Raw genomic sequence first — 18,642 nt, 5'->3', positions numbered from 1 at the left:
TCAAAGAATGATCCCATGTACTCATATCATATATTCCAAGTGTGCTGGGATGATAGGGTAAAGCAGTAAAGAAGGAGAGATTCGATCATTGTTCTCTCAATATGTCAAACCCTTTTGCTCATGTTGACCTCTGAAACATTTAATTAACAGGTTTTCTGTTGCTTAAAGAAGAGCTTTAATAAAAGTATATAAGAGCGATATCTAAAAGGAGAAGACTGTTAATAATACGATTCTCAGACAAAAAACAAACAAAGCCCTGTAAAAGACCATGTGAGCAGACATTTTTGATTTTCTCCCTAAAGTAAATCTGTTCATCATATAAAGCAATCATGTCTCTTCAGAAAATTTGGACTAAACCATTCAATTCATATAGATTAGTTTTACGATCTCTGAAGCTTTGAAGTGGTAGCATGGCTGTCAACGGAGGGACAGAAAGCTCTCGGATTTCATCAAAAAGATTTTCATGAATGTCTTACTTTTTTTTTGCAGAATTGTGTTGTATTAATATATTGTCATTGTATTAATATTTATTTATTATTTCTTTTAATTTTTGTATTAATTCGTGTTTACGTCGTTCAAATAGAGCGCTTAACCAGCTCCAGATAAACTGGTAGCCAGGCAACAGACAAGTGTTCTGGGCCGAGAACGGTTAGTAATCATGCTGTGCAGTTCCAGGCTCAAGTGGAAACACAACTGGAACCGTTCCTTACCAATGATCTTGTGCCATTCTGCTGACCCCAGCCGAACCATCAGCAGTAGGTTGTGGGACTGAAATCTTGGAAGAATAACTGCATAGAATTGTTATATAATTTGCAACAGTTCTGTTGCAAACTGATTCTCTGGGGCCAGAGAGATGACTCATCGCCTCTCTCAAGTCTTTCTCGGACCATGGTCGAAACCCCAGCATGGCTCCTTCCAGTCCTGAAACCTCCACTACTGGTGCTGTAACAGTTGGCTTTTTTTCTGATTAATCATATTCGTCGCTGTATTCTTCACTGTTGCAGTTGTCTGACAGAACAAGACTTGCTTCTCTCCACTTTTTCCTGGTTGCTGTGGCTTTTGTGTAGTTATTTTATGGTGGAATTGGGACACATGAGTCTTGAGCTTGGGGGTGGTGGATAGTCTTGGTTTGATCGTCCCGTAGCCTTGCTGTAGTCTGGCGTTGCTTCTAGCTGCAGTGGAAAAACAAACAAGGTGTCTTTAAAAGGTCAAATCAAACACAGAGATGCTCTGCGAAATATATATTGGAAAAAAAAATGACAAAGTTAAAATTTTCCACTTCAAAAACTACAATTAATATCTATATAAAGATAAATAAATAAAGAGAATATATTTTACCCAATAGGCTCCAGAATCCATGTAATCACACATCAGACAAGCAGCTTGGAAAATGCATGGATATTTATCCCAGGTGAAAAAAAGTACATTTCAATAATGTAAAGTGCTCTATTTACGTGCACTTAGGACTAAGACTATCTTAAGAAGTACTAAATAAGAATTTTTAGTATATAAAGTACAAAATTAGTGCACGAGTATAGAGCACTTTAAGTACATTATAGAAATGTTTTTTTTTCACCTGGGATAATGAAGTATATTTAAGTAAAAAGCTGACAGAACTAGTCTTGACCTGGTTTCTCAATAATTTTACATACTCACAAACGAACAGGTAATAACTAAATCTATGTGTAACTTAAAGTATGTGTGATTTTCTTTCTTCTGCAGAACACAATAATATATTTTAAAGAATGTTTGGGTCCAAACAACACTGAACCCCTCATTTTATGGACACACACACACATTTCATTTTCAAAATAATGTATGAAATGTTATAATGAAAGAAAAATGTATGATAATTACTTAATTACGTTAAGAAGGAAAAATCTAGTTTCCTCTCATAGTTTCTCTCTTTGTTCCCTTACTCTTTTTTTTTTGCGCTGTTCTTTCCTTTTATCATTATCATTATATTCAAAATGCATATGACAGTACAAAAAAAACAAAAAAAACAAAAAAAACAGACTTATTGCATACATCATAAACTGAATGACTCAAAGGGACAAATAAAAGTTCTACTTCCGATTAAGATCAAGCAACATCCTGAAATATTTTTTTACTTACTTGCATATAGAATGGAAAATAATCAAAACTTGTCATCACCACCATATCAAGTGAGCTGTGATGTTCATACTGTAAATATGCACACAAAAATGTGCACGAGTCTGATGGATTTTTTGTGTAGAGAACTTAAATTTTAAAAAAATGAAGGTTACACTTTATTACAAAATTTCACTTTAGATATTCCACTAACTTTATGAAACTTTGCAACTTCATGTCAACTGACTCATTAATTTGCAATGTCAACTAGCTCTCACTGGAGCATTAGTAGACTGTTAGGTTAGAGTTAGTAGAATAATATGACGTGTTCTTGCTGATTTACTTAAGGTCAGTAGAATGTCTGTTGGGGAGCATCTAAATGTGTTAGCAGGCATTAAGCAGACAATACTAATGACTGCTAGTTGACGAGGAGTTGTAAAGTTAGAAGAATGTCTAAAGTGGACTATTGAAATAAAGTGTTCCTTTTATGTTTGTTCTACCTCTACAGGTAAAGGAGAGTAAAGGTGATAAATATGTAAGTGCAACTCAAGGCCAGAAGAGGGCGCTGCAAGTGCAGGTGAGTACAGTCAAGCACATCAAGCACACAGTCAGAGATTTAGACTCTAAACTACATCAGGCCATCACATGATGATTATATCGTCATCAAATTATATCGTGACCAGCTCATATTTTCTCTGACCATAACAATGACTCAGTTAAAACAGCCCAAACAAATTTAATATAATAAGTTAAGGGTCAAGAGCCCAACTAAAGCAAACACTCATCTCCACGATCGTGGCTTAAAAATTGTGATTTTTCTCCTTTGGTGATTCTGCTTGTTCGTCTAAATCGGATGTCCATAAGACGTCAAAAAAAGACGTCATAAAAACTTTCATTCTGGCCCCTCAGTAGACGTCTTTTCAACCTGAGACAAGACCTCAAAAAGACGCCTTCTGGACGTAATTTGCTCAGTGGGAAACGTGTTATACAAACACAAAGTTGAACTTTAACATCTCATTATAGTAAACGATTGTACGTTGTCAAAGCCAATTTTGTCCCCTTTTTGTACTGTTAAATAAAGGTAAAAAATTGTCACCAAAGGTACAAATCACAAGGGTACAAATTTGTACCATTGTACCCCTAAAGGTACAATTTTGTAGCTACTTTTTTTTTCTAACAGTGTAGGTAATCTGTCACCAAGCAACCAAAGACGCGCAAACTGCTTCTGAGGTAAACCTAAAATCAAAATCGAGAAACAACGGTGCGCTTTTAGACCCAATCCCATTTCTACCCCTTACCCATTCGCCCTACTCCGTTTTGCGCGTTCACATGAAGGTGTAGGAGTGTCTAAAATTCTCTTTTGGCTGGAGTGGTAGGCTAGGGGAAGGACCAGATAGCCCTTCAAACGAGGATTTTTCGGGACCACACTTCGAACCAAGGGGTATGAGAAATTTCTCTGCATACACCGACTACCGTGCTGCTAGAATGCGTCTAGTGATCATGGTAGTGATATTTCCTCTCAGGTTCTATCACTTATATGTTGTCTGGGTGCCAGTTTCTCCGTAGCTTGCTAAACGCGCTATTTGAATTATGTGAACACAAATGAGTAATACAGTTAAAAGAAATATCTGTCATCCTTCATAGCGTAGTCGCTATTTGCATCTCGTATCGTCTGTAAATAAACTCTTGAGTCCTGGCATAAAGTTGGTCTGACGTTTGATGTTCGCAAATTTAGGGACCGTCTCTAAAGTTACATCCGAAATTGGTATGCATGATTCTAACTTTAATAACATTTGAAGGGAATAATTTACAGTCATAAAACAAACTGTAAAGTGTTCATCTACACACCTTTTATATTTTTTAATATTTATTAAAATAAACTGTCAAATCATGTGTAAAGATGGCTATTTTTCACTACTGTATATAAGCTCATACATAAATATGGGGGGCGGAGGAGGAGGGAGGGTCTAGCTAGCTTTTTCTTTTTCTTTTTTTTTTTTGGGTCTAGCTAGCCTCTGTTTTGTTTGACAACACTTCGTTACCCCACCCAGGTTCGCTTAGAGCACATTTAAAGGACAACATCCTTACACACAAATGATCTAATAACATTTAAGGAAGAGAAAAATATTTTTGCTGCATATGATCCTTGCAAATAATAATAATACTCTTAAAAATGTCTATGCTTTATGTTAGCCCACTTTTCAGTTCTTTAATGTGTTTATTTATTTTGATGTTATCTTTGCTATTATTTTTGCTTTTGTACTCCGTGCTTTCTTATGTTAAAAATCTACAAAGATGAATAAAGAGAAATAAATAAAGAGAAATAAATTGTACCTAACAGGCCCTAACAGCTTGGAAAAGGCATGGATTATATTTTTCTTATTTTGGGCCAGACAAAAAAAAAAAAAATCATATTCAAATCATATTAGCCTACTGTTGTGTGGGTGTTTACACTCACCACGAGATACTCCACTTTCGTAATAAATACTTATTTTATTTAACCAGGGTTCTTTTTTTTTTTTTTTTTTTTTTTAAAAAAACCTTTTAGACATTTTTAATTACACCAAAAGAGACAAAGTAAACTACCAAAGCTTCAAGTAAACTACCAAAGCTTCAAATAAACAAAGAAAACTATTCAAAATAAATCAAACTAGAAATATAACCACATTAATCAACAAAATGGGACAAATTAAATCAAAACCGAGGCAATCTGTTACAGAAAAGACAAAAATATACAAAAAAAAATAAAAATCAATCACACATCACATAATTCCCAACGAATAATAATAATAATAATAATAAAAAAAAAAAATCCAACTAATTTCATACCTGTAACAAAAAAAAACAAAAAAACACTTATACTCTCTCCAATCTGGTTACTGGGATTCTCAGGGGTGCTCCCAATCTACAAATACATATTTAAAATAACTTTCCATTTCTTCTCAAAACCCCACAACCAATCTCACACTTCATTTTTGTTTGTTCCATGGATGGCTCAGCTAAACAGGCCAGACTATTAGCCCAAGTACTATTATTCCTTTTAATTATACTAATGTCTAATACAACGTCTACAAATGTATAAAACTAAACAGAGATCAGGTAAAACCCACAGACTGGGCCACTGGGGGCGATATCATTGAATCCGCATGATTCATGTGTTCACAGAAATCGCAAAACTTTCAAAACTTTTTAAAACAGTTATTTTTTATAACTCATCCGTTTAAATAATATTAAGCCTTAAAATTCTGCATAATTAAGGGCGTGGTTACTTGAGTGACGGCGCTGCTGTCTGTGAGCCGTCATGTTACCTCAGCTAATTTCAGCCGCTGAATTTGGCATTTCAGCCGTATTTGTGCTTTTTTTCTCGATTATTTTATAGAATATAAGAATATGGCTTGCTGCATTGATATTCGAGACTGATGTGCATCTGTTTACATGTGCTCGCATGCGGAAGATAAACAGAACACGCGTTGTTGGATCGTCTTGAGATTTACTACAATGACAATAGCAGCTGTAAAACTCCGACAGCACTGCTTGGATATTATAACTAAAACTGCTGCACACGCGCCTTTACTGTAACGGTTGTATCAATTTGCGGGTTCCAAACGGACCCGTCGCAGAGGTAAGGTTTTAATCGCGGATGCGGAGCGGATGCAGCGCGGCGCCAAGGCGGGGTCCGCCATCCGCCTTCGTAACAGATCTGTCCACTTGCGCCGATACGGGTCCGTTCGCGGCACAGGTGGAAAGTCCTGGGGTCAGAAAGTAAAAGTCCTGCCATATTTTTTTTACACCCACTGAAGCGGTGTTAAGTTAATGAGATAATTGATTAATTGAGTGATGATTGAGCATTATTGAAGACACCTGATGATAACAAGCAGAATCACCAAAGGAGAAAATCACAATTTTTAAGACACCATCACAGAGATCAGGGTTTGCTTTAGTTGAGCTCTTGACACTTGACTTTTTAATACTGGATCCTCAATTAATCACTTATTGGTGTGCGATGCCGCTAGATTTGGTATCGATCCGATACCAAGTAAATACAGGGCCAGTATCGCCGATACCAATACCGATACTTTTTAATAATTAAGGTGGATGCGTCTTCAACCTAAATCTAAATGAATTTTCATGACTTTTAATTTGTTTTTGTGATTTGCATTTTGGGTTATTAATCAGAACTACTAAAGCTTTTGTTCAGAAACAACTTTTGGTTACTTCTGTTTTATTTAAATAAACAAAGTTACAAAATGATTACTTCACAAATATAAAAAATGTAAAAACAAATTCTCTTTTCAAGTAGCATGTTAACAAAAAATGTTTCTCCTCTTTAGTGCACTTATTTTCATGATTTTTTTCTTAAATAAACAAAGTCACAAAGTTTTACTTCACAATAAATATAAAAAATGTAAAACAAATTATCCTTGTAATACGATATAATGAGTACAAAATAACGTTTCTCCTCTTTAGTGCACTTCTTTTCAGGATTTAAAAAACATAAAATAATCATAAATAAAAACCAATTACTGTAAATACAAAATATATAATGTAAAAATTAAACAACACCCAAAGCCTTCAGTTCAAAGAAATACTCCCAGAATGCCCTGTGGTCCCTGTTCCCCTGTGCAGAAAAGAGGTTTTGGTTAGAGGTTTTTGTTCAGGAACAGAATCATGTTCACATTTTTTGCCTTTATTGCAGATCGCCTGTGACTAATTAACTGTCCTGCCTTTGAAAAAATCCTCAGCTGGCACTGATGTTGCAACCACTCCCATGTTTTTCTTCGCAAGTTTGCTAAGAGAGGGGAATGTTTGTGCGTTGTAACTGCTGTTAGAAATGCGTGCCTGACTGCTGGTGGTAGCGCTAGTGGTGAGTCACGTGACGGTACAACACAGGAGGGGGGGGGGGGGGGGGGGTTGGGGGGAGAGCAGTGTCGAGCACGAGCAGCACTCTTGAGAGCTTGCTCTGCTCTGTGACAGCAGCAGCATTTTGACAAACACGGCCAGGCCGCATAACGAGAGAAACTGAAACTTAAGGATTGATATTTTCGCGTTGGTATCGATATTATCGATATAAGTATCTGCCCACCTCTAACTTATTTATCTCATTAACTTAACAGTAGGGGTGACCCCGAATAGTCGACGATTCGAATCTTCGATAGGAGGAGCCTGATTCGACTACCAATCTCACAGTCGAATCGTCGCAGAGGTGTTATGAGAGAGATATGGGGGCGCTCAATATCTGATTTTACATAGACATACCGGTTCTTTCCCAATAGGTTAATATACAGCCTATTATGTTAATACCATGAATAAAAATGTGAAAAGAAAGAAGCTTTTAATAAATATTTTTAATGTGCGTGAATAAATCCAACCACCCCTGTGACCGATTTAAGTTTCACTTCCATGATCCATGACCGGCAGATGAGCATCTTTACGGCAGGGATTAAATCTTCAACAACGTCTGGGATAAAGTGTACAATTGGGTGCACTTTGAAATGTTAAAAGATTATCAAAAAAACGTATGATGCAAGTTGTGCTAACAACTCATGTCCTATACTACTCAACGACAAACATTGCGCCGCGCTTCTGCCGGCCAACGAGCTGACTATAGCGCGCTATTTGAAAAGACTCAAACGGACACAGGCAGATCGCGTGAAAGACTGGATTTTTTTCTCTCAATCAGGTAGGGTAGCTACAAATGATTTCAAACTATTTTAGACGGATGTAATTAGATTTTTTAATGACTGCCTCTGTCTCTGCCTTTGTCTATTGTCTCTGCAGTTAAAAAGACAAAGTTGACAATTCTGGCTATACTTTCGTTATTTTAATAATTTCTTTAATTTTAATTTATTTATTGATCACTCTGGGTTATCTAATTTAATTATTTGTGGCTTGTGTTTTGAATATATGTTCCCCTGCACTTCAGGCATTTTGCAGTTTGACTCGATCATATTTCTGTTCTAATTATATTCTGTAAATTAATGTTTTTATAAAAAAAAAAATTATAATTTTTTTATTAAATGAATTTAATTTTTTGGTGCATCAATGTTGCGCTGTAGAGTTAATGCTTGCTTGCACACAGTTTAGCCGATGTAATTTGATTTGCCGACATATGAAATGTATATCTGCAGTGTGGCTTTTCTGCAGTTATTTTTATATATATTTTAAGGTTTATTGATCCAAAATGTTTTTATTCGTTTTCTTCTATAGCTTTGAGAGTGTTCTGTACATCGTGGCTGTGATGTTTATCCAGATTGCCTTTAATTTGTTTAAAAAAGATAAAATCATTGTCAGTTTCGTCTATCACTTGACAGGCAGTTCGGTCGGTTTATTAGAAAGACGTTTCTCTGTGCTATGTGTGAAAGAAAATAAAAGTTGTCTTAAGCCGCGCCCGCGGGTAGGCTTTAGGCCGCAGGCCTACTTCATTTTCCGTGTCCCGCTCCATCTCCTGCACAGTTCAGCGCGCGGCCCTTTCAAAGTCCGTGCGCACTCTCTAGTGGACTGCTGTTTTTCAAGTTCAAATCCCCCCCCACCCCCACCCCCACAACCCCCCACAACCCCAACCCCAACATATATGATTCGACTATCAGTCGAATATAGGCAATCGGATTCGAATCGGATTCGACTATGTAAATCCGTAGTCGAGGACACCCTTACTTAACAGTGCTTCAGTGGGTGGAAAAAAAAATGGCAGGACTTTTACTTTCTGACCCCTGGACTTTCCACCTCTGCGCGATACCTCCGCGGCTGATCCGCCACAGAGTCCTTTTGCTGTGTGGGTTAGCACATCATATGGACTATAAAGGACTCGCGCACACACACCACCTCATCGCAAGTCTTGTTACCCCGGCTGCAATTCTAAGCGTTATTATCCTGTCTGCCTGTCTGTTACCGTTCCTGCCTGTTACCTGTTTGCGATCCTCTGCTGCCTACCCCTGACCTGTGCTTTGTATACCGACCTGTGAGTGATATCTGCCTGTCCTGATCTTTGCCTGTATCCTGACTACGACTCTGCCTGTCCCTTGCTGTTCCTGTTTGTTCCTGTCTTGACCCTGCCTGTACGACCACGGTCACTTTTAATAAAAGCTTTGCATTTGGATCCCTGCCTGAGTCCAGCTTCGTTACACATGTGCTCATTTGTTTGAGAGAACATTTGAAATATATATACATTTACATCATAAACGTTGCTCAGATTGCATAGTTTCTTGAAGAACGATGATGGAGAGCAAATCATTCCGAAGAAATGTGATACAAACAATGGATAATATATCAATATTTCATGGATTTAACACTTTCTTGTACAAAAAGTACGGACAAGGTATGAAGTTTGATTTTTCGTGTTGTTATTTGCACACCCAACACAAATTAATTACTGATGTTGGAGCATCTATATCTTAAAAAAAACTTTAGAACTTTCTAATGATATAACTTATCTTTATTAATATTTTAGATAGTATCTAAGATAGATAGCTCATTTGCCTGCTAACATGGTCACGTCGAGCCAGGCGGGCTTGGTTTCAGCAACCAGTCACATCATGGGCTCCAACCACGTCCCATTTTGCCCATTTTCCGTTATCCGGGAGTGACGTGTGGTGCCTCATTTTCACTTCAAAAATGCTCTTCAGAAATCTACGGGTGATGTCACGGACACTACGTCCATATGGACGCAACGAAGCCTCGTTTACTGAAACCACTGATTTAAAACAAAAGATTCATAAAGGCTTCGAAGCTTCATGAAGCAGTGTTTTGAAATCACCCATCACTAGTTTAAACAGGATGCATCATGACTCACAGTGTGTAGTTGTACCATATACTACTGAATTGCACTTATTTTAATTCTTTAACGTTGCAACAATAAAGTATATTTCAGTGAAAAGCTCAAAGAACTAGTCCTGACCTAGTTTCTTAAAAACATGGGCGGGGGTGGGGGTGGGGGTGGGGGTGGGGGTGGGGGGTACTCTGTGTTCAGGCCAAATACCGAGCTCGGAGCCCTCTCCACGGACAGCACGCCAAATACGTATACCATTTATTTTATCTGACTTATTTGTACGTGTGAATTCGTGAAACACAAGAATATATTTTAAAGAATGTTTGGATCATTAAACAACATTAAACCCCATTGGCTTTCATTTTATGGACAAGCACACACATTTTTCAAAATATCTACTTTGCTGCAGAAGAAAGACATTCATACATTTTGAATGACATGATGATGACAGAATCGTCATTTTTGGGTCAATTATCCTTATAAGAAGGTTGGTTTAAGTAAACCTAGTACACATTGTAGTTTCCATATTAAACCATAATTTATCATTAACTGGCAAGTAAATTAAGTAAGCTTAAATTTCTGTTTCATTTTCTTTCATTTTCTCATGAAGATCCTCCCCTTTTGAGAATCTGTAAAATGGGCACTGAAACAGACGTTATTAAATTCACCTCCTGTTCAAAGATGGATGTGCAAATCTCAGTTTTTCTTCTCTTCATTCTTTTCACTGCAGGTACAAAGACAAATAATGTTTGTGATGTTTTTGATTACTAATACAGATCATTAGATGTTCTCTCTTTCACTGTCTCTTTTTTTTTTTTTTACTACAGGACACTCTCTCAGATGTTATGAGTGTAAGGGTCTGGAAAGTTCTTGTGGGCGAAAAATGGTAAAAACATGTCCCAGTGGATCTTCTCAGTGCGAGAGTGCAACAGCTGTGACACGAATCGGTGAGTCCAATATGATTGAAATTTACTGTTATATTTGACTGATGGAGATGCTGCTATAATTTACTTGTTTTTATGGCAGAATTTACCATTTTAATCACAAAATACATAGATTTCTGATATTTAATTTGTTTTATATTATGATTATTATTTATATTTAATTCTTTTTTTTAAAGCTGCAGTCCGCAACTTTTTTTGGTGTTAAAAATGTACAAAAATGATATAATGATAATATACAACATGAATCCATTTTCCAAACCTTGTTTTTGTCTTATCCTGAATCATTATGGTACACTTATAATAAGTGTTTATATTCGGACTATTTCAGACCCGACTGGTAGGATCTGCCGCAGAGTATCACAGAAACTGCGTGACTCGCCATAGACTTACATGGAGAAAAGTAGCTCTGGCTAGAATGTTCTGCCACAAGACGCATGCAGTTCTGTTTATTAACCGCTAGAGGGCCAAAAATCGTGGACAGCAGCTTTAAATAAAAGCTACATTTGGACATATTAATAAATCAGTTTTCCAGTTTAACTGGTCTTTCCTGTATCATTTGTATTCTTTAGGTGACATTACTTCTAAAGGTACATTTAAAAAATGTGGTGCTGACTGTCTAAATGGGTCTATGAGTTTTGGCATGAGTTTTGGCATGGGTCTTGGCAATTCAAAGGTGACTACTTCCTGCTGTAGCTCGGACTTGTGTAATGCCCGAAATGCTCCAGGTATTGTGCTTCAATAATCATGTGCAAATGATTTCTATTAAGTCAACACTCATTTTACTTCCAAATGACATTCAATCAGAAATTAAAGGATTAGTTCACTTTCAAATTAATATGTCCTTATAATTTACTTACCCCCATGTCATCCAAGATTTTCATGTCTTTCTTTCTTCAGTCGAAAAGAAATAAAGTTTTTGATGAAAACATTCAGGATTTTTCTCCTTATAGTGGACTTCAATGGAGCCCAAACAGTTGAAGGTCAAAATTACAGTTTTATCCCAGACGAGGAATAAGGGTCTTATCTAGTGACACTATTGCTCATTTTCTAAAAAAAAAAAAAAAAAAAGTTTTAACAATAAATGCTCATCTTGAACTAGCTCTCTTCTTCTTCTTCTTCTTCTTCTTCTTCTTCTTCTTCTTCTTCTCTATTTGAATTCCGGCAGTGTAGACACTGCTAAGTGTATTACTGCCCTCCATAGGTCAAAGTTTGAACTAATTGTTATATACTTGCACTAGCATATTGTATATGAGAATTTAGTTCAAACTTTGACCTGTAATACACTTAACAGTGTCTACACTGCTGGAATTCAAATAGAGAAGAAGAAGAGAGCTAGTTCAAGATGAGCATTTATGGTTAAAACGTATTAAAAAAAATAATTTTTAGAAAATGAGCGATGGTTTCTCTAGATAAGATCCTTATTTCTGGTCTGGGATGGCTGTAAACTCTAATTTTGACCTTCAACCGTTTGAGCTCCATTAAAGTCCACTATATGGAGAAAAATCCTGGAATGTTTTCATCAAAAACCTTAATTTCTTTTCGACTGAAGAAAGAAAGACATGAGGGTGAGTAAATTATCAGGAAATTTTAATTTGAAAGTGAACTAATCCTTTAAAAAGGTGCGTCTTGTCTGTCATGAACTGATTGAATGGAGCCGCTGTTGTTTCATTAGATCTTTTGTACAGAAAATAAAATAAAAGAATACTTGTTTCCCTCTGTAGTGTCTGTTCTGAATGGAAAGAAATGTTTCTCTTGTGATGGACAGAGCTGCTCAGTCACAGTGAGCTGTTCAGGAACTGAAGACAATTGCTTTAAAGCAATAGGTGAGAATCTGGAAAAAAAAGAAGATTAAAGTCATGGGGCCCTATTTTACTTATCTAAGCGCATGGTTTGAAGCGTATGGTGCTGGTCATAATCCTCTTTTGCTAGTTTTACAACAGGAAAAATTGTCAGCGCATGACAAGGGTTGTGTCTAGTCTCTTAATCAGTCATGGGTGTGTTTTGGGCGTAGCGTGCAAACCAATCAGAGCCAGTTCTTTAAAAGCCAGTTGCACTTGCATCATCACGGATTCACTATTTACATGGCAGAATTTGCAAGTGAAAAGACTGAACACTTCTCCAGAGAGGAATCTTTTAATTGTTAATATTCAAAAATGTTTGTGTGTGTGTAACAAGCAGAGTGTACGCGCATTGTGCACCCGCACAAAGGCACATATTACAAAAAATCCCTTTCAAGGACAGTCTGCTCACTCTGCGGCTGTATTTGCAACACCTCCGGGCAGCTATTTCAGGCATCCAAGACCAAGTCCTATCTATTTGAATGGGGGAATCCTAAAATCTCAAAAACTGCTTGGCGAACTACCAATTAAATAACATATTTCAAATCAACATCAAAATCTGGCATGAACTGTGCCATAAATGTTGTTTCTTATGCACAAACAGCATTAAAAAGTTTTTTTTTCAGGCTAGTCGATCTGATGTGCATGTGCAGTCCTAAGTCTCTGGTTTCTATGGAAACCGGAGCTTCTAACGATCGCTGCAGTGACGCTATGACTTTATCAATCAGTGATTGGCTCTTTTACTTAGAAGGCGGGACTATTCCACCATATTGTTTATTGCAGTTTCTCCGATTCATAACTAATAGGATTAAAACGTCTTTCTATATAAATAGTTTTTATTTGATATTACTAACGCGTTCTTTAAGTAAAAAAAAAAAAAACTACTGCGGCATTGACTTCAGAGCAGGTTTTTGTTGGTCAATGGTGGAGTCCTTTTCAGTTGCCTCAAAATAGCAACACGCTAACAATGCTCCTGAACACTCATTTTCAGACCAACATGCCCATGGGCGAACAGATGGGCGCTAGTGTATTTGCTATTTAAACAATGTGGGTACTGGATGTGAAAATGATAACTGTGTTGGGCTGGAACTAGCAAAAAACACTTGCGTCGCACCTGGCGTCGCATTGCACCAACTGTATGATAGGGCCCATGATCTTTTAAACTCTCTTAGGTTTAAACATTTGACACAGATCACATATACCAATGTCCAGCTTAGACTGAATCAACCTCTGTTTTCTTTCTTTTCATCAGAGACTTTTGGAGGCCAGGCAATTGTTATTAAAGGCTGTGTCACTAAATCAATTTGTGATGCCACAACATCAGTCAGTGATTTTACGTTTATCTCATGTTGTGAGGGGAACATGTGTAACGGTGCTCAGAGTGTCTCCCAGAGCTTCCTGTTCCTCTGCTGTTCTCTGCTCTCCTACTTCCTGCTGCACTGAATCCAGCAGCTCTTCATCCTACAATGAGACACACTGTACTGAATATAGAGCTTGTATTTTATCTGTAAAAACTGAAATTCTCATGTGAAAATGTATTAAATAAAAATACAAAATTTTAAAAAACATCACATTGTCCTTGTGGTCATATTTAATAAATCTTTTCATGCTTTAAAGAAGTTCAGAAGTTCAAATAATATCTTTCAAAAGTGAATTGATAAACATTATGTTCAGAAGAAAAATGTATAATTATGTATGTTCCCTTACTTATTTTGCATTTTTCTTTCGTTTTATCATTGTTTTCCTTAGGTAAATTTCCCCCCTGACATTTCAGGCACTTTTGGATCTGTGAACATGCTCAAAAAAACTCTTACTTTTACCCGATTTGCTTCAGTCTTCATCAGAATAATGTCAAGACATGGCAGATGTAGACCTGTGAAAGGATTCATGATATGTTGAATACTGTTGCCATGGCAACATGTCAAACTTTTATTATATTCTTGTGGGTTTGTAATATGTGTGGGTTTTCTGCCAAAAAGCTGTCTCTCTTTTTTTTTTTTTTTTTAGTTTCATCAGAAGCCGATCCCTTTTAAAGATCCAGTCTTGTCTGACAACTGAATATGTTGGAGTTTGTTTTTGGATGATTTTTCTTGAAACCCTCCCACACAACTTGTGGGGAAGGTGCTGTCTGGTAATTTTTTAGGCTTTCTGAGACTTAATACTCAACTAATCTCTGCAATTCTCCAGCTGTGATCCTTAGAGAGTCTTTGTCCACTCAAACTCTCCTCATTTCTGTGCATTTGTACGATATAGACACACATCCTCTTACAGGCAGAATTGTAACATCTTTAGTTGACTGTTATGCTAAAAAATGTAAATATGAATGGGAATATACTTCAGAGATATTTTACTCATAAAAATTTCTAGGGGTGACAGTAATTGTGGCCAACATGAGTTGGAGAAAAAAATGTATTAAATAATGTGATTTCCCCTTCTTTCAATGGTTTTACTTCGATGAAAGGTTAGTTTTTTGAGATTTTTTTTAAAGGTGCCCTAGAACGTTCTTTCACAAGATGTAATATAAGTCTAAGGTGTCCCCTGAATGTGTCTGTGAAGTTTCAGCTCAAAATACCCCATAGATTTTTATAGTTTTTATTTTTTTAACTTCATATTTTGAGGCATCATTAACTATGCACCGATTTAGTGTGTGGCCCCTTTAAATCCTCACACTCCCAGCCCTCCCCGAGCTCTAGACTATAATACAGTGCATAAACAAAGTTCACACACAATATAACCCTAAAATTTTTACAAGATGTTCGTCATGCATACTGCATGCATGCATCAGATCATGTGAGTATAGTATTTATTTGGATGTTTACATTTGATTCAGAATGAGTTTGAGGCTGTGCTCCATGGCTAACGGCTAAAGCTAACATTACACTGTTGGAGAGATTTATAAAGAATGAAGTTGTGTTTATGAATTATACAGACTGCAAGTGTTTAAAAAATGAAAATAGTGACGGCTCTTGTCTCCGTGAATACAGTAAGAAACGATGGTAACTTTAACCACATTTAACAGTACATTAGCAACATGGCAAAGAAACATTTAGAAAGACATGAAACATTTTGAAGTCAGAGGGCGCTCTCTGTGCATTTTTAGTCCACAAATTCATCTAAAAGAAGAAGAGGCTATTCCATGAATGGAGTTTCCAATTCATACTGCAGCCGGAGGGCGCTAAAGAAACAAAAACTCATCTAAAATTCATCTATAGAAGAAAAGAAAACAGGAACTAACTGCATGTCTTCTAGAGCTCCCTAACCATGACTTTTACATCCAGATAAACACTTTTCAAAACAATAAATACACGATTGAGACGATGAATGCATGTATTGCCTCTGAATTTGCGTCTGAATAGCGCTCCCTCCGTGGGCGTGGCCGCATTAGCGGATAATGAGCTGAATCACGGACTTCTGACATGGCTCTCTTTTCATACAGATTACATAAACATAGAAGGTTTGTTTTCGATTTGACTTACACGATTTAAAACCTGACATCTTAAAGTTTTTTTAGACATAAGTGTAATTTTTCTGTGATTAGTATTCACTAAGTTACAGTTAGTTTTCTGAGAACTATCAGATTGGACTTCATTCAGAGGAGAAATCACGCATCATGTTAGTTTTTTATTTTTATTTTACAAAAAACACAACATTTTGTTTTTACTCTGAGTGTATACAAATAAAAGAAGATATTCTATAGTTTCAATTGATATATTACTTATGTCTCTATGACAAAAAATGACGGAGTATTTTAAGTCTGTTTTGCTGCAATATGAAAAAAAAACCCTGCAAAACGCGCCGGCGTAACTGTCAGTCAGTCAGTGTTATGTTGAGATTCGCCTGTTCTTCTGAGGTCTTTTAAACAAATTAGATTTATATAAGAAGGAGGAAACAATGGTGTTTGAGACCTACTGTATGTCATTTCCATGTACTGAACTCTTGTTATTCAACTATGCAGAGGTAAATTCAATTTTCAATTCTAGGGCACCTTTAATGAAAGATCAAAAGGATAAACAATGTACGGTTCTACTCCCGTATTATGGAGCCCTGGACATGACATGCAGGAAAAGAAAATAGTAGGCTAAATCGTGCGCACGATTTACTAATTAGTTCCCTCAATTTACTACAACTTGTGCATGATTTACTATTTCATGCCCTCGATTAATAAATTATGCGCATGATATATAAAACAAGGGAACGAATTAGTAAATTGTGTGCACAATTAAATGTTTTTTCTTGCATGTGCGCCCTAGTGAAAAATATACTAAAATGTATTTGAAATATATTTATTTTATGCTAAGCATACTACAAATGCATTTACATATTTATGTACTTAATAGAAATATATAAATTGGTATTAAAGTCTACTAAATTGGAACAAGTATTTTTGTGTTGAGGTCCAACTAAAGATATACTTTTTTATTGTGCTAAAGGAACTATTGCAATGCTACTTTAGGGACACTTTAAATATCCTGCATTCAAATTATTCAGTGATCATACAATCCTTACTAATAGTGATATTAAACACATTTTAGGCTTAATATTAAAGCGGAACTCATTAAGATTTGCGAAGCTCCCCCTACTGGTTCCTTCAGTGAATCACACTGAGGTGATTCCACCAGCGCAGTAGTTTTGCAAATACAGTACAAGAAATCTCGATGGAGGTGGGTAATTTTCGAAATTGTCTTATAAAGTCTTAATATACACATTGTTTTTGAATTACTGTAAAGCATTTTGTCACTCTCGCGTGAATGTGAACATGAGGCGAGATTGTGTCGGGTCGGTGCAGCTGAACTTGCAAGTGCTGTTTTTTTGGCGTAGACGTGCCAGAGGGGGTTAGTGCTCGCCTCAAACACACCACTACAAGTCAATTAACCATCGTAAGGACTTAGAGAACTATTTATGAAGGTAAAAAAAGTTACTTAGTTCTGCTTTAAGAAATATACATTGTGCATTGTTCAATAAAGAAGAACTGCAAATAAAGTTTAATTAGAATATTTATGTCAGTAAGTATATATAATATAGTTTGTAGTTAGTATGAAATGAATGTAGGCCTATTTTAAATACATTTTGGTAGGTTTTTTTCACTAGGGCAAATTCTACATCCATTGCCTCTGGCATGTTTTTTTCTCACCGTCATGCAACTAACTCGGAAACTCCTTAAGAAAATTCATAATTACTAAAACTCATAATTATGAGTTTTATCTCATAAATACACTCTTTCTGACATGACTTGAAAACACTAACTGCTGAAGCTAAACCTTGACCCCTATTGGCCTACCCCAATGTCCTACCATTGGTTGAACCAGAAGTTGACATACAGACCACATTGATTGATATGTTTACCATAAAGCCATACGCCATAAAGCCATGCCATCACACTCAACAACAATCGGTTTAGCTGTACTATTGCTTAACAACAGAACTCTCTGGATTGCACACTATTGAGAATCTGTATTGTAGATTCTGGCACATTTGTCAGAAGGAACCCAGACAGCAACATAGTGTGGCCCAGATCCGGCCCACATTTGGTACATGTGGTTTACACGGACCAGATCTGGGCCGGATTTGGCCGGACATTATGTTGTCAGGGAAACATAGAAACTCATTATAGCTAAAGACACAAGTCTCACCATGTATTTTAAATCTGCAAATTATTAAATTATTTTAGGATGATGCTATGTAATTTTTTAGATGAGGCTTTCTTTTTGTGTAAACCAAAGAAAACGTGAGGTATGAACTGAAACATCTACCCACTGAGCAAATTACGTCCAGAAGACGTCTTTTTGAGGTCTTGTCACAGGTTGAAAAGACGTCCACTGAGGGGCCAGAATGAAAGTTTTTATGACGTCTTTTTTTGACGTCTTCTGGACATCCGATATAGATGAACACGCAGAAATCACCAAAGGAGAAAAATCACAATTTTTAAGCCACCGTCGTGGAGATGAGTGTTTGCTTTAGTTGAGCTCTTGACCCTTGCCTCATTAATATTAGATTTTGTTTGGGC

The 18,642-nt window shown here is 36.6% G+C and overlaps 1 protein-coding gene across 1 annotated transcript; it reads left to right on the top strand.

Moving 5' to 3' along the window:
* Positions 1 to 3,473: 3,473 nt before the first annotated feature.
* Positions 3,474 to 14,126, top strand: LOC137013179 (urokinase plasminogen activator surface receptor-like). The gene is made up of 6 exons (XM_067376817.1): positions 3,474 to 3,532; positions 10,467 to 10,586; positions 10,684 to 10,803; positions 11,370 to 11,525; positions 12,522 to 12,623; positions 13,891 to 14,126. Exons 2-6 carry the CDS (start codon positions 10,493 to 10,495, stop codon positions 14,079 to 14,081), a joined length of 663 nt encoding a protein of 220 aa, XP_067232918.1. The 5' UTR covers positions 3,474 to 3,532; positions 10,467 to 10,492; the 3' UTR covers positions 14,082 to 14,126.
* Positions 14,127 to 18,642: the final 4,516 nt, after the last annotated feature.

The sequence above is a fragment of the Chanodichthys erythropterus genome, chromosome 22 (genome assembly GCF_024489055.1).
Source record: "Chanodichthys erythropterus isolate Z2021 chromosome 22, ASM2448905v1, whole genome shotgun sequence".
NCBI classification, from domain to species: Eukaryota; Metazoa; Chordata; class Actinopteri; order Cypriniformes; family Xenocyprididae; genus Chanodichthys; species Chanodichthys erythropterus.
The sequence above is the reverse complement of the archived record's forward strand: the minus strand, read 5'-3'. Positions and strand labels throughout refer to the sequence as shown.

What these genes read in the sequence shown, in the direction of transcription:
- LOC137013179 (XM_067376817.1), top strand. Translation starts at nt 10,493, where the DNA reads ATGGGCACTGAAACAGACGTTATTAAATTCACCTCCTGTTCAAAGATG. An exon ending in AACAGCTGTGACACGAATCG is followed by an intron (nt 10,804 to 11,369) that starts GTGAGTCCAATA and finishes TGTATTCTTTAG; the next exon opens with GTGACATTACTTCTAAAGGT. An exon ending in CAATTGCTTTAAAGCAATAG is followed by an intron (nt 12,624 to 13,890) that starts GTGAGAATCTGG and finishes TCTTTTCATCAG; the next exon opens with AGACTTTTGGAGGCCAGGCA.